General features: G+C 46.1%; 8 protein-coding genes across 8 annotated transcripts; 3 read left to right on the forward strand and 5 right to left on the reverse strand.

Moving 5' to 3' along the window:
• Positions 1 to 8: 8 nt before the first annotated feature.
• Positions 9 to 826, reverse strand: N7498_008585 (lumazine synthase RIB4; the record flags this gene model as incomplete). Its single annotated transcript, XM_058455647.1, has 3 exons — positions 692 to 826; positions 463 to 628; positions 9 to 408 (listed from the first exon to the last, which is right to left on the reverse strand). The coding sequence occupies exons 1-3, from the start codon at positions 732 to 734 to the stop codon at positions 9 to 11; spliced, it is 609 nt and encodes a 202-aa protein (XP_058305635.1). The 5' UTR covers positions 735 to 826.
• Positions 827 to 955: 129 nt separating this feature from the next.
• On the reverse strand, positions 956 to 3530 carry gfa1 (glutamine--fructose-6-phosphate transaminase (isomerizing) GFA1). The gene is made up of 6 exons (XM_058455648.1): positions 3489 to 3530; positions 3365 to 3435; positions 3083 to 3314; positions 1580 to 2973; positions 1352 to 1513; positions 956 to 1285 (listed from the first exon to the last, which is right to left on the reverse strand). Exons 1-6 carry the CDS (start codon positions 3491 to 3493, stop codon positions 1065 to 1067), a joined length of 2085 nt encoding a protein of 694 aa, XP_058305636.1. The 5' UTR covers positions 3494 to 3530; the 3' UTR covers positions 956 to 1064.
• A 1140-nt stretch (positions 3531 to 4670) lies between these two features.
• On the forward strand, positions 4671 to 8254 carry set1 (histone methyltransferase SET1; the record flags this gene model as incomplete). The annotated part of the gene is made up of 2 exons (XM_058455649.1): positions 4671 to 8097; positions 8151 to 8254. The coding sequence occupies 2 exons, from the start codon at positions 4671 to 4673 to the stop codon at positions 8252 to 8254; spliced, it is 3531 nt and encodes a 1176-aa protein (XP_058305637.1).
• Positions 8255 to 8639: 385 nt separating this feature from the next.
• N7498_008588 (RNA methylation protein TRM112) lies at positions 8640 to 9139 on the reverse strand (the record flags this gene model as incomplete). The annotated part of the gene is made up of 3 exons (XM_058455650.1): positions 8640 to 8644; positions 8711 to 8900; positions 8954 to 9139. 3 exons carry the CDS (start codon positions 9137 to 9139, stop codon positions 8640 to 8642), a joined length of 381 nt encoding a protein of 126 aa, XP_058305638.1.
• Positions 9140 to 9649: 510 nt separating this feature from the next.
• On the reverse strand, positions 9650 to 10900 carry N7498_008589 (small ubiquitin-related modifier domain-containing protein; the record flags this gene model as incomplete). Its single annotated transcript, XM_058455651.1, has 1 exon — positions 9650 to 10900. The coding sequence occupies one exon, from the start codon at positions 10898 to 10900 to the stop codon at positions 9650 to 9652; it is 1251 nt and encodes a 416-aa protein (XP_058305639.1).
• Positions 10901 to 11188: 288 nt separating this feature from the next.
• Positions 11189 to 11531, forward strand: N7498_008590 (U4/U6-U5 snRNP complex subunit LSM6; the record flags this gene model as incomplete). The annotated part of the gene is made up of 3 exons (XM_058455652.1): positions 11189 to 11294; positions 11344 to 11457; positions 11509 to 11531. 3 exons carry the CDS (start codon positions 11189 to 11191, stop codon positions 11529 to 11531), a joined length of 243 nt encoding a protein of 80 aa, XP_058305640.1.
• Positions 11532 to 12142: 611 nt separating this feature from the next.
• On the forward strand, positions 12143 to 13341 carry N7498_008591 (S-methyl-5-thioribose-1-phosphate isomerase; the record flags this gene model as incomplete). Its single annotated transcript, XM_058455653.1, has 2 exons — positions 12143 to 12666; positions 12720 to 13341. The coding sequence occupies 2 exons, from the start codon at positions 12143 to 12145 to the stop codon at positions 13339 to 13341; spliced, it is 1146 nt and encodes a 381-aa protein (XP_058305641.1).
• On the reverse strand, positions 13319 to 13774 carry N7498_008592 (uncharacterized protein; the record flags this gene model as incomplete). The annotated part of the gene is made up of 3 exons (XM_058455654.1): positions 13319 to 13493; positions 13544 to 13563; positions 13736 to 13774. The coding sequence occupies 3 exons, from the start codon at positions 13772 to 13774 to the stop codon at positions 13319 to 13321; spliced, it is 234 nt and encodes a 77-aa protein (XP_058305642.1).
• Positions 13775 to 23630: the final 9856 nt, after the last annotated feature.

Here is a 23630-nt window from a genome sequence, read left to right on the forward strand (position 1 = left end):
TCTCGGATTTACGCAATCGTTCCTTCCGACCACTCTTGCCTCTTCACACCCAACTCCACGGCAGCGCTGCCCCAATCTTCACCGTGGTTGTGCATCCCACTCTTGCCCAGTCCGGCCCGCTCCAGGCCTTGTTCCTCTGTCAACACGGTCAACAGCCCAAAGATCACCGGCACCCCCGTATCCAGTTGAACCCGCATCAGCCCATGGCTGACGGCATCCGCAATATATTCAAAGTGCATCGTGGCGCCCTTGATAAGCACGCCAATGGCAATGATGGCATCAAATGGCTTCTTAGGACTAGTAGATTGAGACGCTGATTTAAGATCGGTGGTGGAGGATGACAAGAGGTCGGTGGCACTGATGCCTTCGCCTGAGGAGCTCGCCTGGACCTGAGAGGCGGCGTAAATTCTAGAGATATGAATTCGTTAGGTCCATCGTAGAGTCAAGAGACCCAACGCTTACCGCTGCACGCCGAGAGGCAGTTCATAGCTACCGGGAACCGTCTGGACCGTGATGTTATCCTCGGTCACACCAGCTGCCAGCAAGCTCTTCTTGGCTCCGGAAACCAGCGAGTCAATGATCGCGGTATTCCATCTCGCGTGGACAATGGCAATTCGCAATCCAGAGCCTACCGCAGTGATTAGCGGGGGAATCCTCAGAAAGGCGTGCTAAGCGGGGTCAGATCTCCTACCATCAAGACTCTGGGCAGCTCCGGGACCTTTGATAGTAGTCATTCTGTATGGCGGGATAGAAAGAAAGATAGATGGGAGGGAAGGACAAGTGAACGTTTATGAATCGGGGGATGAAAACATCGGTCCCGCAATTGGTGCGGCGGGGAAAGGCGGAATGCTATGGCCGAATACGGCCAAAATGGGACAGCGTCGTGGTGCTATACCAATGTACTGTACAATTCATACACAGAACTAGAAGTTACTTTAATATCTGAATAATTCAATGAAGGAAATAGAAAAAAGGATTGCATTCTCCCGAGAAAGCTAAGAAACACCTAATAATAAGATCATCGCAGTCGTCTACTTAAGATTTCCATCTCCTGTAGTTCCCTTTTACTCGACCGTAACCGACTTGGCCAGGTTACGGGGGAAGTCAACGTTCAGACCCTCCCCAACAGCAAGCCAGTATGAGACCAGCTGCAGCGGGATCACGTTCAGCAGACCCTGGAGGCAATCCACGGTCTTCGGCACAACAATCTTCTCGGTCTGAGCAGCCGAGAACTCGGGGTCGTCCTGGTTGCAAATGACGATGGGACGACCACCGCGGGCAATGACTGTATTCTGAGTTAGTTCGAGTAGCTCCAGAATAGGCATTGTACGAATGTTAAGGCATCACATACCCTGTTGATAGGCATTCAGCGACTTGGTGAACAGGTTGTCACGGGTGAGGATCATGATGATAGGCAGGTTCTCGTCGACGAGCGCCAGAACACCGTGCTTCAGTTCACCGGACATGACGGCCTCGCAGTGAAGATATGAGATCTCCTTGATCTTAAGGGCACCTGCACAAAGGGGGGGATATTTTTAGCACAAGACAAGAGGAGGAAAGGTAGTTTGGAAAGACTCACCCTCAAGGGCAGTGGGGAACTGAGCACCACGGCCCAACAGAAGCAGACTCTTCTGGTCCTTGAAGAATTTGGCGCACATCTCCTTGATGGGATCGTTGAGCTTCAAGATCTCCTTGAACTGTTCCGAGACTTTGCCGAGCCCCTCCATGATCTCCTCGCGTCGCTTTTGCTTCGAGGCACGGTCTTCGCTAAGAGACAGAGCAAACATGACCATGGCGACAAATTGGGAAGTGTAGGCCTTGGTCGATGCCACACCGATCTCGGGACCGGCGTTGATGTGGACACCGCAGTGGGTGAGAAGAGAAATGGAAGACCCGACGACGTTGACAATACCGACGGTCAGAGCACCGCGCTCCAGGCAGTAACGAAGAGCCATCAGGGAGTCAGCGGTCTCGCCAGACTGAGAGACGAACACGCAGGTGTCGTCACGGAACACCGGCGCCTGTCGGTCCAGGAAGTCCGAAGCCAGCTCGACGGCGATGGGGATCTCGGTAAGCTCCTCGAACACACCACGTACGGCCATGCAGGAGTGGTAGCTGGTACCGCAGGCGATGAAAATGATGCGGCGGCAGCGACGAATGGTGGAGATATATTGACGGAGACCACCCAGAGTGACATTCTTGTTGACGGCATCTAGACGGCCTCTCATGGTGTTGACGACGGACTCGGGTTGCTCAAAGATCTCCTTCTGCATGAAGTGGTCGAACTTGCCCTTCATGATCTCTTGGAGCTCCAGTTCGATGGTCTGGATTGCACGGACGTTGGAGGTACCGTCATCCTTGGACAGGCGGTGGATGTTCAGCTGACCCTCGTGGATGTGAGCAATGTCATCATCCTCCAAGTAGAGGACCTTCTTGGTGTGCTCGATGATGGCCGAGGGGTCGGAGGACAGGAAGAACTCGGCGGGCTGGGGGATGCCATCGTCGGACAGGAAAGCGCGCGACTGGGAGCGGTGTAGGAGCGACTTGTCCGGGGGAGCCAGAAGGCTGGTGGCGGACTTCTTGATGGCGGCATTCTGGGAGGCCTGCTCCGCAGGAAGAGCACCCTCTTCCGAGAATTCCACATCAACGAAATCCACCTTCATCTTCTTCGAGGTGCGCACGCCAATGACCAGGGGCGAACCCTTACGGGCCGCAATCACCTCGTGGGGGTAGTGCACCGACTTGAGCAGCAATCCGAAGGCTCCCTCAAGCTCCTTAATGACGGCCTTGGCAAGGACGGTAAATTCGATGTCCGGATGCTGGTCGTAAAGGTACTTGGCAAGCTTGGCAATGCACTCGGTATCGGTCTCGGTCTCGAAACGGAAGCCCTTGCTCTCCAGGAGAGACTTCAATTCCTTGTAATTGGTGATGATACCGTTGTGAACAACGGCGAACTCCCAGTTGAGGTCAGATCTGCCGAGGGTTGTTAGCGATACATTTCTCACCTTTTTTCCTTTTCCTCTTCCTTGCCAGATTGGCGGTGGGTCAAGTAGAAATAACGATGAAAAGAGAAGCAACGTACCGATGTGGGTGGCAGTTCTGGCGGGAGGGAGTGCCGTGGGTGGCCCAACGAGTGTGAGAAATACCGGCGTGGGACTCGAAGGTCTTGGTCATGTCGGGCTTGGTTTCGGCGATAAGCTCCTTCAATTTGGCGACCTTGCCCACTTCCTTGAATGCGCAGACCTCATTCTTCTTGTCACCGTCCACGGCCATACCGGCCGAGTCGTAGCCACGGTATTCCAGTCTGGACAGACCTTTCACAGGTGTCAGCTTTGGTGGAGCCGAGGTCTGGGGGACGGCTTACCATTGAGAAGAGTGTTAATGATGAACTGGCGATCCCGCTCGACGAGGTAGTTGATGTAGCCGAAAATTCCACTGTCAAGAGTGAGCCACGATGTCCGAAACCCGAGTGAAGAGCTCCCACATACCACATGATGGGCGAGAAAAAACGAATGGAAACAGTGAGTGAGAAAGTGTGTGAGTGAGTGAACTGAGGGGATTGAAAAGGTGGCAAGGGAGGCTCAAGGTTCAGAAAGACGAAGGGGGAAGAAGGAGGGGGAGGGGGGGGTTGAATAGCAAGATAAACACACAAGGCGCATCGTATTTATAGAGGGGGAAAGGAAAGGGAGGGGCGAAGCGTGAATTATTATTAGCTCCTTCAGGTCCCGGCTTGGCCAATGCGTCGGCCCAGTCACCGCATCTCACATCAAATGAATTTCGATGAATTTCGGTCTCGTCCCCACTTGCCAAGAATCCAAAACACCATAACACAACAATGAACTTCAAAACACGCGGAATCGGGGTTTCTCTTTGGTCTACATTGAAAGCGAATTGTCACGGCTCTACTACGGGGACCCAGGCTCCTGGTTCCCTAGGGCTTTACGCCTTAGGGAAACAGGGGGTTTAGCCAGGGGATCAAATTCCCACGTTTATTTTTGCTCGACCCATTCCGTTCCCACAGGTCTCAGGTGCCGATGAGATTCCCGAACTATCGCCCACTAACTCCGTACTATTTTTGTAGAACTCAGCCCCTTTCCCACCCCTGGAACTTTGATCTGACCTCGGTGGTACAGAGCCTCGCATATATCTCCTAAAGAATAGAGTTAAGGAGTTTCCCATCCGGGTACTATTTTAGCGACCTGTGTAGCAGTTTTAGGAGACTCCTTGCATTTCCTTGTGAACTTGATTAGACGATGATCCGCATCTCTAGACAGGTCAATTGCCAAGCTAAAGCACATCCTGAGTGGCAGGATGATCGTATACCCTTGTTCAAACGAGATCTCTGGAGTAATGATCTGGTGAGGTCACTGCCATTTACCGAAAAAGGAAGAGAAAAATGATGTGGGCAGCTCCGCGTCCCCACCGCCCCGCTCACCGCCTCCCCATTCGGTCGCGTCTCTCTCCTGCAAAACTCTTTGATTTCGCGCGACGGAGATCACTTGGTGAAACCCCCTTCCACCCGTCGGTCTTTGATTTTGAACACCCACATCATCATCTTCTTCGTTTCGAGCCCGGGATATCCTACCCGGTCGCGCATGGGTCTATCGTCGTGGTCAAGGATGCTGTCTGGTGATTGCGCGGTCGTCTCGGGTGTGTAGCCACCTCTCACGATGTCACGCGCCTCGGCCGGCTTTGCGGATTTCTTCCCAACTGCCCCATCAGTTCTGCAACAAAAGCGCGTCAAGGTTGGGGATCGCCGAGGCAAAGGACCGGATGGCGAGGTCGAGACGTCGGGGGCGCTCGCCCCGTCCGTCGCTACTGGCGGGGCATCGTATGAACCCGCTGGAGAACCTGTTCACGCATCTTCGACCGCGGTGGTCGCGGATTCAACGGGCTCCGAAATCGACGGGGCTCTTCCACCGGCCATTGCCCCCACCCATCCGCTGCAGCTCGACACCTTGACGCCGCTGACCAATGCAGAGTCATCTCCGCCCGGCAAGGCGACCAGTCCGTCCAAGATCGCAGAGCTTAATTCTCCGGGCCATGCTGTTCGTCCCAATCCCGAGCACTCCAAATCATCGATGACTCCCATTCACACTCCCCCGACTCCCCAGTCTCAAACCCGCGCGGGACATCCGGTCAAGGGCTGTAAGGCGGTATATGACCCTGACCTGGACAAGCGGGCGTCCAAAGAAAAGCGTCGCAAGCCTGAATACGTGGACATCCTGTTGAATGGTCAAGTCGGCCCTCCCGACCCGCGTTTAGCCATTGCCAACTACACGCGAGGATCGGCCTGCAAGCAAAAGACCAAGTACCGACCAGCTCCCTATGCTCTGAAGCAATGGCCGTATGATGCAGCCACCAGCATCGGTCCCGGGCCTCCGGTCCAGGTGGTCGTCACAGGCTTTGATCCTCTCACCCCGATCGCCCCCATCAGTGCTCTTTTCTCCAGCTTCGGTGATATATTAGAGATGAATAATCGCACAGATCCCATAACGGGCCGTTTTCTTGGTATCTGCTCGGTCAAATACAAAGACACCGCCTCATTTCGTGGAACTGGCCCGGTCTCGGCACCCACTGCTGCCAGACGAGCCTATTTCGAGTGCAGGAAAGAGCAGCGCATCGGAACCCGCAGGATCAGAGTGGAACTGGATCGTGACGGAGTTGTATCGGAACGAATGACCTCAAGAGCGATCGAGTCCCAGAGGGTGGCCTCCAAGGCCGTTGCAGCCGCTGCGGAGTCCAAGCCAGATCTCCAGTCGAAAAGAAATGAGCCACCCCCTACTGCGCCCAAAGGTCCCTCAGGAAGATCGGCCCTACGACCTGGACTCGTCGTCCCGGAGGGGCCTCGAGCAAATCTTCGGTCACCGTCCGTACAATCGTTGGTCGAAGAAACGCCCATCCTGAGTCAAATCAAGCGTGATCCCTACATCTTCATCGCCCACTGCTATGTGCCGGTGCTCGGTACGACAATCCCGCATCTCCGGAAAAGACTCAAGCTATTCGGCTACAAAACGATCCGTTGTGACATCACAGGCTACTACATCGTTTTCGAGAATTCTAGGCGAGGTGAGGAGGAAACGGAACGATGCTACCGACTGTGCCATATGCAGCCGCTCTTCACCTATATCATGAATATGGAGAGCCATCCCTACGGGAATCCCAACTACGTGCGCAGTCCGAGCCCGGAGCGTCTGCGAGCGGAGCAACGGGAAAAGGCCCAGCAGGAGAGGGCGAGAAAAGAGGCTGAGCTGGATGTCGAAGAAGAAAAGAAACAGCGCGCAATTAACCTGGATCCTTGCCGGGAGGTGTTATCCATCATTATTCGTGACCTGAGAGACAAGCTGCTCGAGGATGTGAAGTCTCGAATTGCTGCGCCCGCTCTATACGACTATCTTGACCCGAGCAAGCATGCGGACAGGCGAGAACGATTAGGGATTCCCGGCCCCGAGGGTACCAGACGGTCCACGTTTCGAATCGAGACAGACAGCACATTGGGCACGCCGGATTCTCGCTCTGGACTTTCCAACGGTTTAGATCCGCTTCGGTCGTCGAATCTCAACATCCTTGCGCTTCCACGCATCCGCAAAGCTCACGGTTTGGGTCGTGCAGGGGCAGCCTTTGTGGACGAGCGACGTCGCCAACCATCACGAAAAAGAGAGGTTCGCCCCCTCTACCATCGCTTGCAGCAATTGCACGATGACGAGGATTCAGATGATGAACAACGGACCCCCGTTACCGAAGAGAGAAGCAGCCGCCCACCAAGTCGCGCAAGTTCTGAGTCATCGGAGTCTGATCAAGACGAGGAATATCAGTCAGACATATTGGAATACGATGAGGAACGTGACACCCAAGTTACAGGCGGCAAGGAGACCGACGGTCTTGTCCATGATGTTGAAAGCCTGTCCCCCCGATCTGGCAAGAGAAAGCGCTTGGCTGGTGAACTTAGCTCTCGGAAGAGGCTGAGGCAGGATGATGAGCTCTTCGGAATCGAGCCCACCGAAGAGATGGCAGGGGAGCAACCTGAAACTTTGTCGACCGTCGATGCTAGACTTGGCCAAGAGGAAGCGACAAGTGAATTGAGGGGAGAGCAGGATTCTGACCTGGTCCTGACCAAAGACTCCCTGCCAGACGATCTCTCCTTTGGTGAACCGTGGAAGACCGGGACCGAGAAGCACAAAACAGAGATCGACTGGGGAGTGTCCACGGATAAGCCGCGCGCGACTGTGGAGGATGACGAAACGATCATTCTGGATTTGGATGGTTGGCAACACCTGGTCAAGGATGACGAAGATATGCGCTACCTGCGGGAGATTTTGCTCGAGCAGGCTGCGTCCGTTGTTGGTAACATTGCTGCATGGGCATGGCGGCAAAAGGAGATCAAAGCCCTAAATCAAATGGAAGCGAGAGGACCGACGCACGACGCGATTGGTATCACTGGCTACTATGTATCCAATATCTCGGGCGCTGCACGAACCGAGGGGCGAAAGAGGATTCTCAATTCTGAAAAGTCGAAATACCTGCCTCATCGGATCAAGGTCCAGAAAGCTCGCGAGGAACGTGAGGCCAAGGCCAAGGATGATCCCCAGGCTGCTGCAGCCGAGGCTGCAAGAATTGCTGCTGCAAAGACAATATCCAAGTCGACTTCACGATCAACTCGAGTCAACAACAGGCGGCTCATCGCCGACATCAATGCACAGAAGCAGGCTCTTCCAACGGCTAGTGGAGAGGGCGATGCGCTTCGGTTCAATCAGCTTAAGAAGCGAAAGAAACCCGTCCGGTTTGCCCGGTCTGCTATTCACAACTGGGGACTGTACGCCGAGGAGAATATTACTGCCAACGACATGATTATCGAATACGTTGGCGAGAAAGTACGCCAGCAGGTTGCCGACATGCGAGAAAGACGGTATCTCAAGAGCGGCATTGGTAGCAGCTATCTGTTCCGAATTGATGAAAACACCGTGATCGACGCCACGAAGAGGGGTGGCATTGCACGGTTTATCAACCACAGTTGCACACCCAACTGTACCGCCAAGATCATCAAGGTAGATGGCAGCAAACGCATCGTGATTTACGCACTCAGAGACATCGAAAGAGGTACGTGAGGGTCCTGATCCTGGGGCTCAAATGCTTATTGACGAATTCCACAGACGAGGAGCTCACGTACGATTACAAATTTGAAAGAGAATGGGACAGCGATGACCGCATCCCCTGCCTCTGCGGTTCGATTGGCTGCAAAGGATTCCTCAACTAAGGTTCTGCTGCCACGAGCATCTTCTCTTTGGAGTCTCTTCTTCTGCACGGCGTTGTTGGGGTTGGGCGTTTCGGAAGGTGGGAGCATCAAGACCTGTACTAATGGAAATCGTGATTGGAAGCGCTACAGCCTTCATGTACAATACAAAATTCCAGGGTTTCAAGAAGCTGGTGTTGGAGGCCCACGAGGGCCACGTAACCTTTCACCTTGACCTTTTCATAGTCAAAGTAATCGTGTATTCTGCGTGACCCGCCCTTTTCCCTTGGAACCTCGTTGTTTATGCCTTGACCAAGTAGATCGGGGCGGTTTCTACGGATGATATAGGGGACGGCTGGCCTCTCGCTTTGGGGTATCAGTGCGGCGGATTTGGCTTATATCAAAGTACTCAAACTGCAAGAAACAGGGATGAGCGTCGGTCGCAATCAATCGAACAAGGGCACTGGAGGGATTACCTACCCAAATGACTTGGAAGCAGAAAGTTTGCAATTCCCTCCTTGATCACATATTCATGGCTGCAGTTGCCACAGATCAACCTGCCTTCCATCACCTGGGTCTCCAATAACAGTCGGTGCAAATCCTTCAGTGTCTGTTCATCATATAGTGCCTCGCCCTCTGGTTTCGTCTCTGGAAGACTTGGAAAACCCAGCTATGCCCCTTCAGTCAGCTTTGTTCCCTCGCGTGTATCTGCTGGAACGGTACCTCATTTGCAGTGACACGAAGACCTTCCCAGTCAATGCGGGGGATGACGTTGCGGATGAACTCTGGTTGGAAATCCAACTCTTGCATTTCGAGCTCGGCATCGTGGAAATGAAGTGGGAATGAGTTCGGCGATGTCTTGCATTCCTTGACCGAGCAGGTCACAAAATTGGCCGTAATGACTTTCATATCTTTGGTTTTCGGTATTGGCAAACTGACTCGACGTAGGGAAGAACCGGTTCGATAGCGTGTCCCAATTGTAGTTTGTGCTCTCAACCAATGGTATACCGTAGCTTTGCGTCCGGAGCAGTCTGAGTTGTGGTACAAAAGAAATGCCATGCGATAGCAAAAAAAAAAAAAAAGGGCCCCCGCTGTCATGTGACGGTCTTATCGATAAGGCAGACTACGCTCCACGAGTTCGAGGCAATAATACACCGCTATTATCATAGTACTGCTGTTGTGCTACCTTTTGATACTGTCGAGTACTCTGTCGACAAAATGAAAAGAAGAAACGAATGTGGGAAACTTGGAGGTGCATTTTGTCACCCCCCTCTTGTTATGCTCGGAGGGACTGTCTAAAATCTCACCACAACTGCAAGTTGTCTCTTTGATCAATCTCAAATATTCTCATGTAGGGGAGGGATTGGGCTAGGTGCAGACGCCTACGAATACACCGGGGACCATTAGCTGCACGCACACCTAGACCCGGGGTTTGATCTGGACATCCACAAGGTCTAGATCTGCGACGTCATGGTCACGAAGACAAGTATCAGGATCCATACGGTCTCCGTCGAATAGTAGTGACACGTCTTGGTCAGCAGGAATATTCTGTCTGTCGCGAAATGCTGAAATGAGCTTGGATACCAGTGTTTTCGATCTCGCTTTTATCTTGAAGTCATTCAATCCGGGGCTCCTGAGAATCAACTTCATTGGCTCGTTCTGGTCATTTCCGGGGTTCGGAGGAGCCGGGGATGCTTTAGACTCATCAGGTGAGAGGCCTGGCCAGTTGAGGAGGAGTGGGTCATCGGTGACGGCTTCCATATGAATACGCAACTCTCTTGGACCTGTGACAGGATCATCATCCAAGTCCGAGAGTGTCAGCTTACTCTCCAATTTGATCCCTAGGCTTCTGCAGGTTGTGACATCAAACAGGCGTCGACCTCGCCAGGTGAGGTAGACGGACGACTGTGTTTCTTTAGTAATTCCTTGGCGCTTGCACCATTCGAGTCGAACATCCCTCAGACCTTGGGACATTTTTCGATGAACAAGTAAAGGTTTCGTATTTGGGATTTGCGAGGTTATGAGAATTTGAACTATCGGGTCATCCCTGGGTAAGGTTGTGGGTTGCGCGGGCCGAGGGGCTGGTCCTGCACTAGAATGGCGTGGTAGGACTTCGTGGGTTGGATCACCGCATTCGTGATCCGCGTTTTGGGATGGCGGGCGAGAAAGGAGTTTGGGGGACACGGAGTTATCCGTGAGGACAGTGGGAAGATCGTCCTTAGGCCGACCATGGAGGGAGCGGTTGTAATTCGTGCTCAATATTTCACTCTTGGGGTCAGAAGTAGCTGCTTCTTCTTCTTCTTCTTCTTCTTCTTCTTCTTCTTCTTCTTCTTCTTCTTCTTGCCGGATTTGACGGTCTCCTGATGAAGTGGGAGGCTTGCGATGTTTTTCTGTCTCGGTTTCTTGGGCGTGTTGACTTGTATCTGCAGCATCTGCCTCCGTATTCTCTGTCTCGTTCGAAAGACGAGGCCGCTTCAAATGCCTTCCATCTGCCCCAATAATGGGTTCTTCGATATGTTCGAGTCTGTCCGGTGTAATCTTTGCCTTTTTGTGTGCCTCTCGATTTGCTGCCACGATGTCGCCATAAGTTTGTTCTGACCGCCGGTAGAATTCCGATCCCGTATCCCCAGTATTGGCTGCCCACGTGGGCTTTTTGAAAAATGACCGCATTGTAAAGAATAGTTGCCACGCAGGTATCGAGTGTGTCGGGGTTTGTTTTGCATGAAGTCAAAACGAAAAGGAAAAGAAAAGAAGCTGTCGCGGACTCCCCCACCGGATGGGCCTTCACCGCTTTCGGGCTCTTATCAGCAGGGCTGAGCACGCACGCAGGTCCCCGTCCCTCAGACCTCCCATTCCACACAGGTATGATACTCACGCTCTACTGTTAATCTCTTTACTGAACCTGTCGAGACCATAAGCCCTGTCCCTTTGGTTTGCCCCGTGATTTCGGACAGCATCATGGAGAACGGTTCATCCTCAGAAGGAAAAGACCCGTCGGCCTTCCTCGGCGAGATTATTGGAGCTCCGGTGATCGTAAAGCTGAACTCCGGCGTGGTTTACAAAGGTACCAAGTCTCTTGATCTTTCCCGACTCACTTGCTAATATCTTCCTAGGTGAACTGCAGTCGGTTGATGGCTACATGAACATCGCCCTCGAGAAGACCGAGGAGTTTGTGAACGGAAAACTTCGACGCAGCTATGGCGATGCCTTCGTCCGAGGAAACAACGGTTCGTCTTTAGATCCTGCGCTGATATGCCACCTACTCACAACCGACTCAGTGCTTTACATCTCGGCAAGCTGATACGATTCCATCTCTCACGCTTTCACCCAACGTGCGAGAAGGGTCCGTGAACGGTGACCTGGACCATCCTGTTCCTCCTTTTTACCCAAGCGTCACTCCCGGTCCATTGTGTTATTCAAGGCTTAGGCGTCGGTTACAGGAGTGCGGTATAAAAAGGTGGGGGGAAAACACTATTTGGAAGCTCTGCATTTGCTACCGTCCCACATAACCCTCCGCACCGTGTTCACTCTGTTTTCACTGTAGACCGTGAGATCATACTTCTGTCATTCGTACGGTGCGGCTACGAAGTCACAGTGTAGTATCATTCGATCCTGGATATACAAAACGCGATGTCTATTTGTGTCCCATGTAATCGCTCGGCTCACTTTAGATGCGGGCATCGTAATATCATGTAGTCAAAGGCCACTTACAAGCGCAAAGTCAAAATATGCTTTCTGTGTGCCCGACTCAATTCTGGAATAATAATGTTATCTAGGTTGCTAGCAAGGTATGTACTAGAAAGCACCCCACTGAGGGGAGCAAGTTAGGTAAGCCTGATAATGGCGGGGCTGCTGCATCCAGAAAAAAAGTCCGAGGTCACAATTCACCCTCTTCCTCCCACTTTCGCAACGATGCTGCAGGCAATCAAGTACAGCCAGGGTCACCTGGAGATCTTGGACCAGTTGCAACTACCTTTTGTTGAGAATTATGTTCCCATTCATTCTGCAGAGGATGGCTGGCATGCAATCAAGGACATGAAAGTTCGAGGCGCGCCGGCCATTGCCATCGTGGCAATGCTTGCGCTTGCCTCGGAGCTGCATTCTATGGGAACCAAGGGCAAGGTCCCCAAGACAGCTGAAGAGACGCGAACCTATATCGCGAAACAATTGGAGTATCTAGTAACAAGCAGACCCACCGCAGTGAACCTAAGTGATGCCGCTCGCAAGCTGGGATCCGTCGTGGAGGCTCGGGCGAACCAACCTGGCGCTGATGGGCATGATGTTGTTGCGGCTTTTATCCAGGCCGCGGAGGCGATGATGGTGAAGGATTTGGATGATAACCAGAGGATTGGGCGCAATGGTGCGGAGTGGATCATGGACAACGCAACAAGGCCCGGGGCATCAAACGTCGCCGTCCTGACGCACTGCAACACCGGGTAAGTTCAATGGAGTCAAGATTCAATCTAGGACCTAGGCTGATAGAAAGTAGATCTCTTGCCACTTCCGGCTACGGTACAGCCTTAGGAGTGATCCGATCACTGGCGTCAAAGAATTCTCTACGACATGCCTATTGCACCGAAACGAGACCATACAACCAAGGCTCTCGCCTGACTGCCTTTGAATTGGTTCATGATAACATTCCCGCTACGCTGATCACGGATTCAATGGCAGCAGCATTGCTTGCAGACCCCAGTGTGGGGGTGAATGCTATCGTGGTGGGAGCAGACAGGGTGGCAGCCAACGGAGACACTGCCAATAAGATCGGCACATATGCACTGGCGGTCCTAGCAAAGCACCACAGTGTCAAATTCCTTGTCGCAGCCCCTCTCACAACTATCGACTTGGCGACAAAGTCAGGAAAGGACATCGTCATTGAGCAACGCGCAGCATCCGAGGTAACCAGCATCAAGGGCCCTCGAGAAGGAGATGAGAGGGTGGTCTTGGATACTGTTCGCATCGCTGCACCGGGTATCAGTGTCTGGAACCCTGCATTCGATATCACTCCGTCGGCTCTAATTGATGGAGTCATTACGGAGGTCGGCGTGATTGAGAAGGGCGCCGACGGCCAGTTTGACATGGACAGGCTATTCAAGGTCTCCGCTCCGGCTTGACCTCAACTCCCCGCTCTTTGTTCTGCTTTTGGTTCCGGGTTATTACATCCTCTCGGGGTGAAGATTGACTGTCGAATATCGCGAGTAGCTCGTCAACTTTGCCCTCCAGGGCGTTGAGATGGGCCTCCAGGGCTGACGCCGTGGTCTCCCCCCTGTTATGATGTCAGATAGTGAACTAGCCGTTACGGTACATGGAATGTACTTTGCAATATCTGCCAATGTCTGTCATATGTAGTTAGTTTCTGTGTAGGAACTTCTAAGTCCTGGGGGTGGCGGGTTTCGCGATACGGGCACTTCTGTTCACCGCGGGGGGTGGTCCTGTGTGCGCACATGGGGAGGGGGAAGGGGGAAGGGGGAATAGTAAATGTGAGATATCAGTGAAATTTCCACTTACCTTGGCGATATCAAGGTCGTCTGTGCTATTTGCGGGCATATTGTCGGTTTGATTTGTGGTGTTAGTCGGCAGTGGTGATGAACGATAAACCAATTGAGCTCCGCACGACCAATGTCAGGTGAAGGGCCCCGCTTTTTCCGGCATCGCTTACTGTAGTCTGGGCCGGCCTTTAGCTGTAAGTTACTACTTTAGGATTTTGCCCTTACCGTTCCTCGGTTAATATGGGAATTTAAGGAATGGCCACGCTAGCAAGGGTAAGATGCCAGGCTATTCTTGTCTCGCTGATGCTACTCACTGACTGAGTATGTAGACTACCGATCTTGATAAAGGATATGCCTTTGTATCATACTCGGGCTAATTGGATACTCAGCACTACTCTCAGATAGACTGCGCCATAAGTTATGGCCCATAACCCGCACCCGAATCCGCAGCGGGCTCGGGCTATAAGTTGTAACCCGGACCCAACCCAGCGGGTTATAATTCAGATTTAGAAACCCGCAAATAACGCATCTCAACCCGAATTTACATGAAATTCAAGCCTTGGAATTCATAAAAATACTTAGTAATTATGTACGGTATTCTTTAATAGACTTTATATCTAGCTATCTATTACCTTATATATATAAATAGATATCATATAGGCTATATATAGGCTATATATATCTTTAGAGTATTGATACCACCCCCTCCCCTACCTGATTTCTCAGGCGCCTATATTTCTGCCGAATAAACTATGCGTATTTTTTAAAGTGTTATTTTTTTTAGCTGCAGAGATTTTTAATTTTGGTTTATATAGTAAAACCCCGCATTTTCATCCTATTAAATCGCTCTCTTTTCGCTTTTTTATATATATTTCTCGTAATATCTAATTATACACCTCTATCCTAAGTATTTAGTATCCCCGAACTATACTAATTATTATGTAGTATCCTCTAATCCCAGACTATATATTTACGTCCTCTAGGACGCTACTCTCTATAGGCTCCCGTAAAGAAATTGTCGGGATTGGTAGTATGGAAAATAAGAGAGATAAATAAATGCCCAAGGGTCCCTATGCAGCAGGGCAGTCCTTAGGACAAATATTTATAGAGAGAAATACTACCTCCCGTAGAGGTCGGCTACTACTGCGGCGTAGTAGCTTACCCCAGGAAGATGGATGAAGATAAAGATAAAGGTAGAGATAAAGGGTCTCTCTAGCCTACCCTAATAGAGAGGAAGGGTAGTGAGAGGAGAATTAAGATGAAAGCTCTTATTTTATTTAGTCTGGTTTTTAGGCTATATCTATAGACAGAAATATTCAGTTTATCTAGAATAAGTGTGCTGATTACCCAAGGTAAGTATGCTGTTTGCCCGAGGCAAACGTGCTATATCCGAGGTTATAGACAGGATAGGCCCAATAACCTCGGTTAGGTAAGCAAATGGAAAGAGAAAGCATAGTAAAGGCCGAAGTGAGAGCAAAGTGAGAGATAAATAAGAGATAATTAGAAGGTCAGATAAAGGTGGTGAGAAATGGCAGAACGGGAACTTCAGCGGGAACTTCTATGTTGAATTGGAAGCTCTAAAGAAATCTGCATTTATAAATATAGGCACCTAAAATCCTAACAGCTAATATTTTTATAAATTATAGAATTTATCTATAATAGTATAATAATAATTATTTTACCCTTTAAGTACTATTTAGATATTCTCTATCTTTAGACATATATATTATTATCGGGATTACTAGTATATAAGATAAGAGAGATAAATAAATGCCTAAGGGTCTCTATATATTAGGGCTATCCTTAGGATAAATATTTATAAAGAGAAATACTACCTCCTATAGAGGTCGGCTACTACTGCGGCGTAGTAGCTTATCTTAGGAAGATAGATATAAATAAAGATTTAGGATAAAGGTCTCTCTAGTTTACCTTTGTAGAGAAAGGGTAGTAAGAGGTGAATTTAGATAAAAGCTCTTATTTAATTTAGTCTAGGTTTTAAGCTATATTTATAGACAAAAATATTTAGTTTATATAAAAAGAGTATACTATTTACTCGAGGTTAGAGACGTTATAAAATAAGGATATAGACGTTATAAAGTAAGTAAATAGACATTATAAAGTAAGTAAATAGACATTATAAAGTAAGGGGTAGGCCTAATAACCTCTAGTTATATAGGCTAACATAGATAGAAAGTATAGTAAATATAGAAGTAAGGGGAAAGTAAGAGATAATTAGAAGATTAGATAAAGGCGGTGAGAGATAGTAGAATAGGAATATTAATTAGAACTTTCTATATTAAATTAAAAGCTCTAGAAATCTATATATATAAATATATATACTTAAAATCCTAATAATTATAAATAGCACTATATTAAGATTATTTTAGATATATATATTATTTATCTATAGTTATAAAAGTAATATATAGAAAATATTATAAATATAATTATATTTCTCTAATAGTATTAACGTATTTAAAAAGCGAGTTATATATATAAGCGAGCTACGTATCTATCTACTTTTTCCTATCTATACGCGTTCTTCTATTCTCTAATAACTAATATACCACTAAAATACGCTTAATTAGGCCAAAATCGTATTATATAAGAGGATTGTATTTTATTAACGTAACCGGTAAGCGAGCCGCCCATGTAAGCGAGCCGCCCACCCAACTATCCGCTTTTTACTTTACATCTATTTTTTTCAACCAAAACGCCTTTATATTAATTATTCTACCTAACTGGGCATCTAGGGGCCTTATGCCCTTTCTCACCGCATATAGAACACGCAAATTGACGCCTTTGCGCTGGCGCTAGCGCTGACTGAATAGGCTGCCCGGGGGTTGCTGGAGACGGTGCCGTAGGCTGTAAACCAGCCTCATAGGCTTGTAAATGCCCCTGAGATTCTAGCACTGAAGTGCCAGCATCAATAGCTATATGCCTATAAATACGAGCACGCTTTTGCCTCTGCACCTCGTTGGCGGCCCGTAATTACCTAACCTCTTGCTTAAGTAATATGCCGTTTTGCATAGCGATCTAACAGCCCTTGATAAGCTTATTTAAAGCGGTCTTTAAGGGTGTTAGCGGGCTATTTAAGCGTCGTTTTAAGAAGGCCTAGATTGACGCGCCTTGTTTTAGCAATTCGGCGACGGTTAAGGGTGTTTTTGGTGTAAAAACGCTAGATCGGCTAGATAGGCGGCTTCCTAGGGGGGTAGGCGTTCGAAGCTAGATATTAAGCTTTAAAAGCACTCGTTCTAGGTCGAATGGCACTAAACCCCCTACTGTAAAGCTATTTTTTATTATAAGCGCTTGAAAAGCGCTATCGTGGGCATTTAGGTAGGCCATAAGGAAATTAAGTTTGTCGATATGGTTAATACCAAGCCGCATTTTTTGATTAACTAAGCCTCCATAAGAGCGCTTTAAAATAGCAAAACAACCAATATCAAGCGACTATAAAAGATACGAGCTATACGCTAGCATATAGAGAGGAATTATCTCGTTTTCTAAATAAATTTAGTCGAATTAGGCGGTTAAATAGCTACTATAACTAGACATTGACACTCCTATAGGTATTCCCATTTGGGACAGTCCCGTCCCGCCCATAGGTGGGATATGGGACCGACCCTTAGTCCCATAGATAGGACGGCCTTTTCCCTACCCACCTATAGGACTCCCATACTCCTATAAGTACCCATAATACAAGGAGGTATAATTAATGCATATTATGTAGGAATCTTTGGTATTTAGGTGGTAAAATTACAGTCGAAAGGTAATAAAATAAGAAAAAGAAAGTGAGGTTTGAATAAGAGAATAGCACCTATATTATTCTATAGAATTTCAAAGCCCTTAGGCCCCCGAGGACGTCTTTTCACCCAATTAGAGGCCCGAATCTGGCTTTCTAGAATTATAGGCAAAGAGACTAAATCATCATCACTCTCATCAGATAAAACACTCTTTCTTCTCTTACCAGCCCGAATAGAAGATAGCCTAGAAACATCTATCCTATCTAGCTCATCTAGCTCATCTAGCTCATCCACCCTATCCGCCTCAGTATCACTAATTAGCTCAAAACCTTCTATTTGCTGAGAAGGTTCATCTGTTTCACCGTCCTCGTGGATAGATAAAGATCGGATAAAAGCTAGCTACTGATCTTCTATCTCGAACCTAGTCGTACACATAAACATTATTAGGTCTTAGATAGTTAAAGAATTCAGATGACCCCTCCGAAAATGACAGATATCCCAGGCTAAATTAAATAACCTTTCTACACTAGCACTAGTAGTAGGGATAGAGAAAATATCCTATGCTATATATGCTAGTGTAGGGAACTGATATATATAATCTTTCCAGAATAGACGAGGGCTAATTAGGACCAAACCTAAGTAAAACCAAAGAAATTAGACGAGAGGTAAAATGAGAGGTAAGACTAGAAGTAAGAGAAAAGTGAGAGGAAAGTGAGAGGAAAGTGAGAGGGAAAAAGTAAGCTTACCTCCTTAGAGATATTAGGTTAATTCATCCTGATCCTTAGTGGATTTAGGCTCAGAAGCAAGCAATTGATCAAGCTCAGAAGCTTGGATAGAAGCCTAAGGTTTTGGGATTGAATCACTCTCTATTTAATATTGTCAGGATTTTAGGTGCATGCATTAATTCATGTAGATTTCCAGAGCTTCCAATTCAACATGGAAAGTTCCAGTTGATGTTCCCGTTCTGCCATCTCTCACCGCTTTCATCTGATCTTCCAATTATCTCTCATTTATCTCTCACTTTCCCCTCACTTCGGCCTTTACTATGCTTTTTATCTACGTCAGCCTACCAAACCGAGGTTATTAGGCCTATCCTGTCTATAGCCGCGGGTAACAGCACGTTTACCTACCTCGGGCAACAGCACGTTTACGGCAAGATTACCTCGGGCAAACAGCCTACGCTTACCTTGGGTAATTAGCTAGATGAACTGAATATTTTCTGTCTATAAATATGGCCTAGAAACCAGACTGAATAAAACAAGAGCTTTCATCTGAATTATTCTCTTACTACCTTTCTCTCCTAAAGGCAGACCAAAGAGACCCTTTATCTTTATCTTTATTCATCTTCCAGGGGTAAGCCACTACGCCGCAGTAGTAGCTAACCTCTACGGGAGGTAGTATTTCTCTCTACAAATATTTGTCCTGAAGACAGCCCTGCCGCATAGGGACCCGCAGGCATTTATTTATCTCTCTTATTATTATATACTACCAATCTCGACAAATATACTTTTATTCGCTCTTGAAAGCTCGCTCGATATAAAGAAGCATAGTCTTTATCTATCTAGTCGGGGCCAGAAAAGAACTACAACTTATACTGAGGGGCGAGGATTGTGCTATGCGCATAGATATCACTAAGTTCTAGATTATCTGTTTTTATATAGTACTCTCGAAGCTTATTTTCAGCTAATTCAAGAGCTTCAAGCATCTGCCGTTTCCACCTAGCCTAGAAGTGAAGGAAAAGTAAGTAAGTGAGACTTAAATAAATCCCTTTTCCGCTAATTATGACTCTGATTTTTCGCACTTTAACCCTTGTTATATAGGTTAAAGTGCGAAAAATCAGAGTTATAATTAGCGGAAAAGGGAGAGAATATAGGAGACTAACCTTTTTCCGCCTTAACTGCCAAATCGAAGCTTTAAGGTAGTCAAAAAGCTTATTATAGATACTAAAAATACTATAGATAGTAATATCCTTGGTCTTAGATAGGGCAGTGGTAAATCAGAAGAAAGGCTTAGTTAAATAAAGAAGATAATTAATCTAACGCTATTCCTCTAAATTAATCATTAACTATTCAACCCAGTAGGTGATACAGTACTGATTTAAATCAGATTGAAGCCTTTTAGCCTAGTAAAGTATTAGATATGTCGAATTCCAACGCGTACGGACGTCCTAGATTAGGACTAATGTAGGCTGATTAGTCTAAAGCTTTAGGAAGTTATCCCGTCTCTGTGGGCTTATATTAATATAGATAGCAAGACTACGAGCCTTACGAAGGGTATTCGTAATATCTAGCTTTCTAGACCTCTGCTAAGCCTAAGTAGCAGCCCGACTATACTCTTCTGTCCAAACCATTTCTACTATATCATTCTAGGGGTTTGCCTTCATCTGACCAAGAAGCTATTTTAGACTAAGCTAAATCATATACGCAAGGCAAGGAATATAGATTAAAGGTAGACTAGGATAACTAGCTTGGATGCTTATAATCATCGTCTAGTTATTTAACGCATTATCCGTAGTAATAGCTATAATCCGGTCTAGAATCTGATACTTTTAAAGGGTATTAGTTAGGACTAACCTAAGATTCGTCCCAATATATATTCCTTCTAGGGGTTTAAATCCTAGAAGCACCTCTCGGTAATCCTAATTCTAGTCTAGGAAATAACTAGTAATAGCCATAAATGCTTACTGAAAGGGTGATATCTAGCAATCTAGACTAATTGAGAGCTTTTAATAGGGTAGAAGCATCTAAAGGGTGTCTTTCTATCGGTCTTCGACTATATTTCGTAGTCGGCGCTATATCGTGCGACTAGTAGGAAAGGTTGGGATTAAAGGGGCTGACTAGGTTAGGCGTAGAAGCTTCTAGAAGTGCTCGCTCTCGATGATTTAGAAGGGTAGGCGTAGGCTAGTGATAGTGGTTAAAAGCTATTGCTGCTAAAGCTCTTTAGACTAAGGTTGGGATAGATTGGAGTTGACTGCCTAGTGAGAGAATAATAGGTTAGTTTTCTCTTATTTTGCTCTCACTTTTCTCTCACTTTTTAGTAAACATACCACTTTCTATATTAAGTGCTTAATATTTATTTGCTTACTTTTTATCTAATAGGCACCATTTTTTAGATGTCGTCGCATCCCAGATATCCCATCTTTTACTAGATGCTTTATTATTATACCACACCTTTTACAAGTAACCATTAGTTTTCTTGTATTAATATATGTAACTTAGTCAAAATGCGTCTATACATTAGATTGATGGCCCTTTCTATCCTAATGGATATATTTTGCTTTAGGTTTTATCCTATATAGAGTGGTAAGCCACTATTCAATAAATTTAGTCTTAGTCATTTCCGTCCAAAGTGCCTACTGTTTCGTCCGGTCTCTAATACGTTAAATAGAGGGTGGTAGTAGTGGTGGTGGTGTAAGCTCAATTGTTTGGCTTTTAGTTGGTTCGTTTGGTTCAAAAGAGAAAGAATCAGATAGAAGGATAGGATCAATACTATCGCTATATATAGATTGGCTTATAGGGTCCGAGAGGTATACTATACTAGCGAAAGTGAAGAGAAACTAAGATTAAGGTAAAGAGAAAAAGCTTAGATAGAAGGTAAGGTATATTAAGGGCTTTAAGCACGTAGCCTAATATTATTGGTTCTTTATAAGCTAATCACTACTAGGTGGGTCTACCTAGCCTATCCTATTGGCCTAACTCTCTATATTTATGTGGGTAGTCCTATAGGAGTCCTATAGTCCTATAGAATTTAGTAAGAGCTATGCCCCCTAGAAATTTCTTAACTTTTGCTCTTAACTCTGACCTTTTTCTCTCAACCACACACCCTACACTAGCAATTAGGTGTTTGCAAGATAAATATATATAAAAGAAGCTATAGTAATTAAATTAACTACTAAAATAAGCCATAATAACCTAGTATTATAATATAATAAAATCAAAGGAAATAATAGCAGAGTGGTTGGTTGTATATAATAAATATATATCTTAGAGGACAAACCATAATTTCTACCACCGCTTTTTTACCTTTACTTCGATAGGCCTAAAACATTAATGCGACCGATGAAACGGACCCTTTTATATATATAAATAACTTTATTTCTTATAATTACCTAGTAGGTAGGTTAAAAAGTAGTGATATTACTTGTTCCAACCGAAACAGACGTAAATAACAAAGATTAGTCAGTGATCTTATGCACAAAATTCAGGCGAATTCAGGCGAATTCAGGCATAATCAGGTGTCTATGGGTACCTATGGGTGGGTATTCCCATGGGTGGGACTTGGGACGGACCTTAGTCCTATGGGAGTCCCATGTCAATGTCTAACTATGACTATCAAGGACTAAGAAACGATATTAGCCTTGCGTACGCGTATTCGTCGACGGTATAAATAGTTTTTGAAGCTATCGAAGGCCTATCTCGTCTATCGTCTACCTATTTTGACTAACTTCGAAGCGCTAATCCCTTAGGAGGTCCTCGAACTAAGCCTAATTATATAGTTTGCCTTTAAAGATAATCGTCGGCGGAAGCGCCCACCTAGAAGCGCTAATTGATTCAATTGTAGTCACCCACTCCCGATTTCCTAGCTGTAAAACCGCTCTCCGACCGTAGTATTCCGATTAGGTAATAACCTTTACGGTCGCCGTAAGGCCCATCGCGAAGCCCGTCTCGTCAAAATTATAGATATCCTCCGGTAGGATACCGTATTGCTGAACCGTAGCTTGTACGCGATTAAACCACTCTTGAATAACCTTTGGGTCCTCTTGTTTTGCTCGTTGGTAATCGTATCGACGTGAAAAGCGGGATTTTAGCTCTAAATGACGTTGGGTATAATTATAGACCCATTTTTCGCCGACCGTTTGGATTAGGGTTGAACCGCGCTTTGCAAGCAAAAGATTCGCTATTTATCGCACCATAGAGGGCCTAGGGGCTGCTCCACGCGAGTCCATTAATAATATCCATCGCTTTAGCGATTCCTCTTCAGTTTGGGTCAATTTATAGCTATTAGCGCGTGTTTGAGGGCGAAATAGGCGGCCATTAACGCGGTCGCGGAGGGTAGTGTGAGGCACATTAAAACGGTGCGCAGTCTCGCGAATAGAGCTGATTTCTTTGTTTTTTATAGCCTAGACAGCTAATTCGAGGCGGCCCTCTTGCTCGATAAAATCTTGGCTTAATTGACCGCGTTTTGGAGGCATAGTGGTTGGTAGAAAATAGAAGGACGCGTGTGGACGCGAAAAAATGGTTGGGTAGGCGGCTCGCTTACATAGGCGGCTCGCTTACCGGTTACGTTATAGAAAACTATTCTAACTATATATATTTTACTTAATAGTAGTACTTTATATATATTTATTATTAAAGAACTTATAGAAAGAATAAGAAACCGCCTACTAATATAGATAAAGATAGAAGATCCTATTCTAGTATAGCTATTAAATAGAGATAGGCTATATATAAATATCTATATTAGACTTCTAGTTACGCTTAATAAGTAGCGAGGGGTTATAACTATCTAGGTTCTACCCTTATAGAACTTTAAGTTTATTCTTAAATAAGATTTCCTTAGAATAGTAAATCCTATTATTAATTAGATTACTAAAGAAATAAGAATTTAGAAATATTAAAGGACTTTTATAGTTCCTTAATCTAATCCTCTTAATTTATAAGCGAAAGATAATACTTAGCTTAATTTACTATTAATAAAATAGTATATATATCTTATGCATAAATAGGATATAGAAATAGTGTTATTTACTATTAAAGATACTTCTAATTTAGGGAAAAAGGGAGACGTTCTTGAATCTCTATATATATAAATTGCTATAGTGATATAATAATATCTTTCGCTCTAAGTTAGTAAACGCTCTTCCTCCTAAATAGCTAATTATATATAAGATTAATATTAGTAATGCGAAAGCGAGTAATATTAATATATACCCTTTTATTAGCTAAGAAGATAAATAAATAGATTTAATAGATTAATAAACTAATTAAAAGGGGATTAGTCTATCTATCTAATAGTCCTTAAGGGTTTCTAGTAATTTTCGTAAAGAAATCTTATAGTATATAGTAAATATATATTAATTATTAGGCCTTAAATAGATTAAAGAAAAATAGCTATTTATTACTATAAATCTAAAAGCTTTTAGATATAATAGGAATTATATAGGTACTCTTA

Source organism: Penicillium cinerascens (assembly GCF_028974065.1).
Source record: "Penicillium cinerascens strain IBT 15544 chromosome Unknown scaffold_4_segment0_segment0, whole genome shotgun sequence".
Taxonomy (NCBI): domain Eukaryota; kingdom Fungi; phylum Ascomycota; class Eurotiomycetes; order Eurotiales; family Aspergillaceae; genus Penicillium; species Penicillium cinerascens.

Excerpts from the sequence above, each read along its gene's own strand:
- gfa1 (XM_058455648.1), bottom strand. Across the intron at positions 3,315-3,364 it reads CATTAACACTCTTCTCAATG|GTCTGTCCAGACTGGAATAC; the intron begins GTAAGCCGTCCC and ends CACCTGTGAAAG. Across the intron at positions 1,514-1,579 it reads GTTCCCCACTGCCCTTGAGG|GTGCCCTTAAGATCAAGGAG; the intron begins GTGAGTCTTTCC and ends CCCTTTGTGCAG.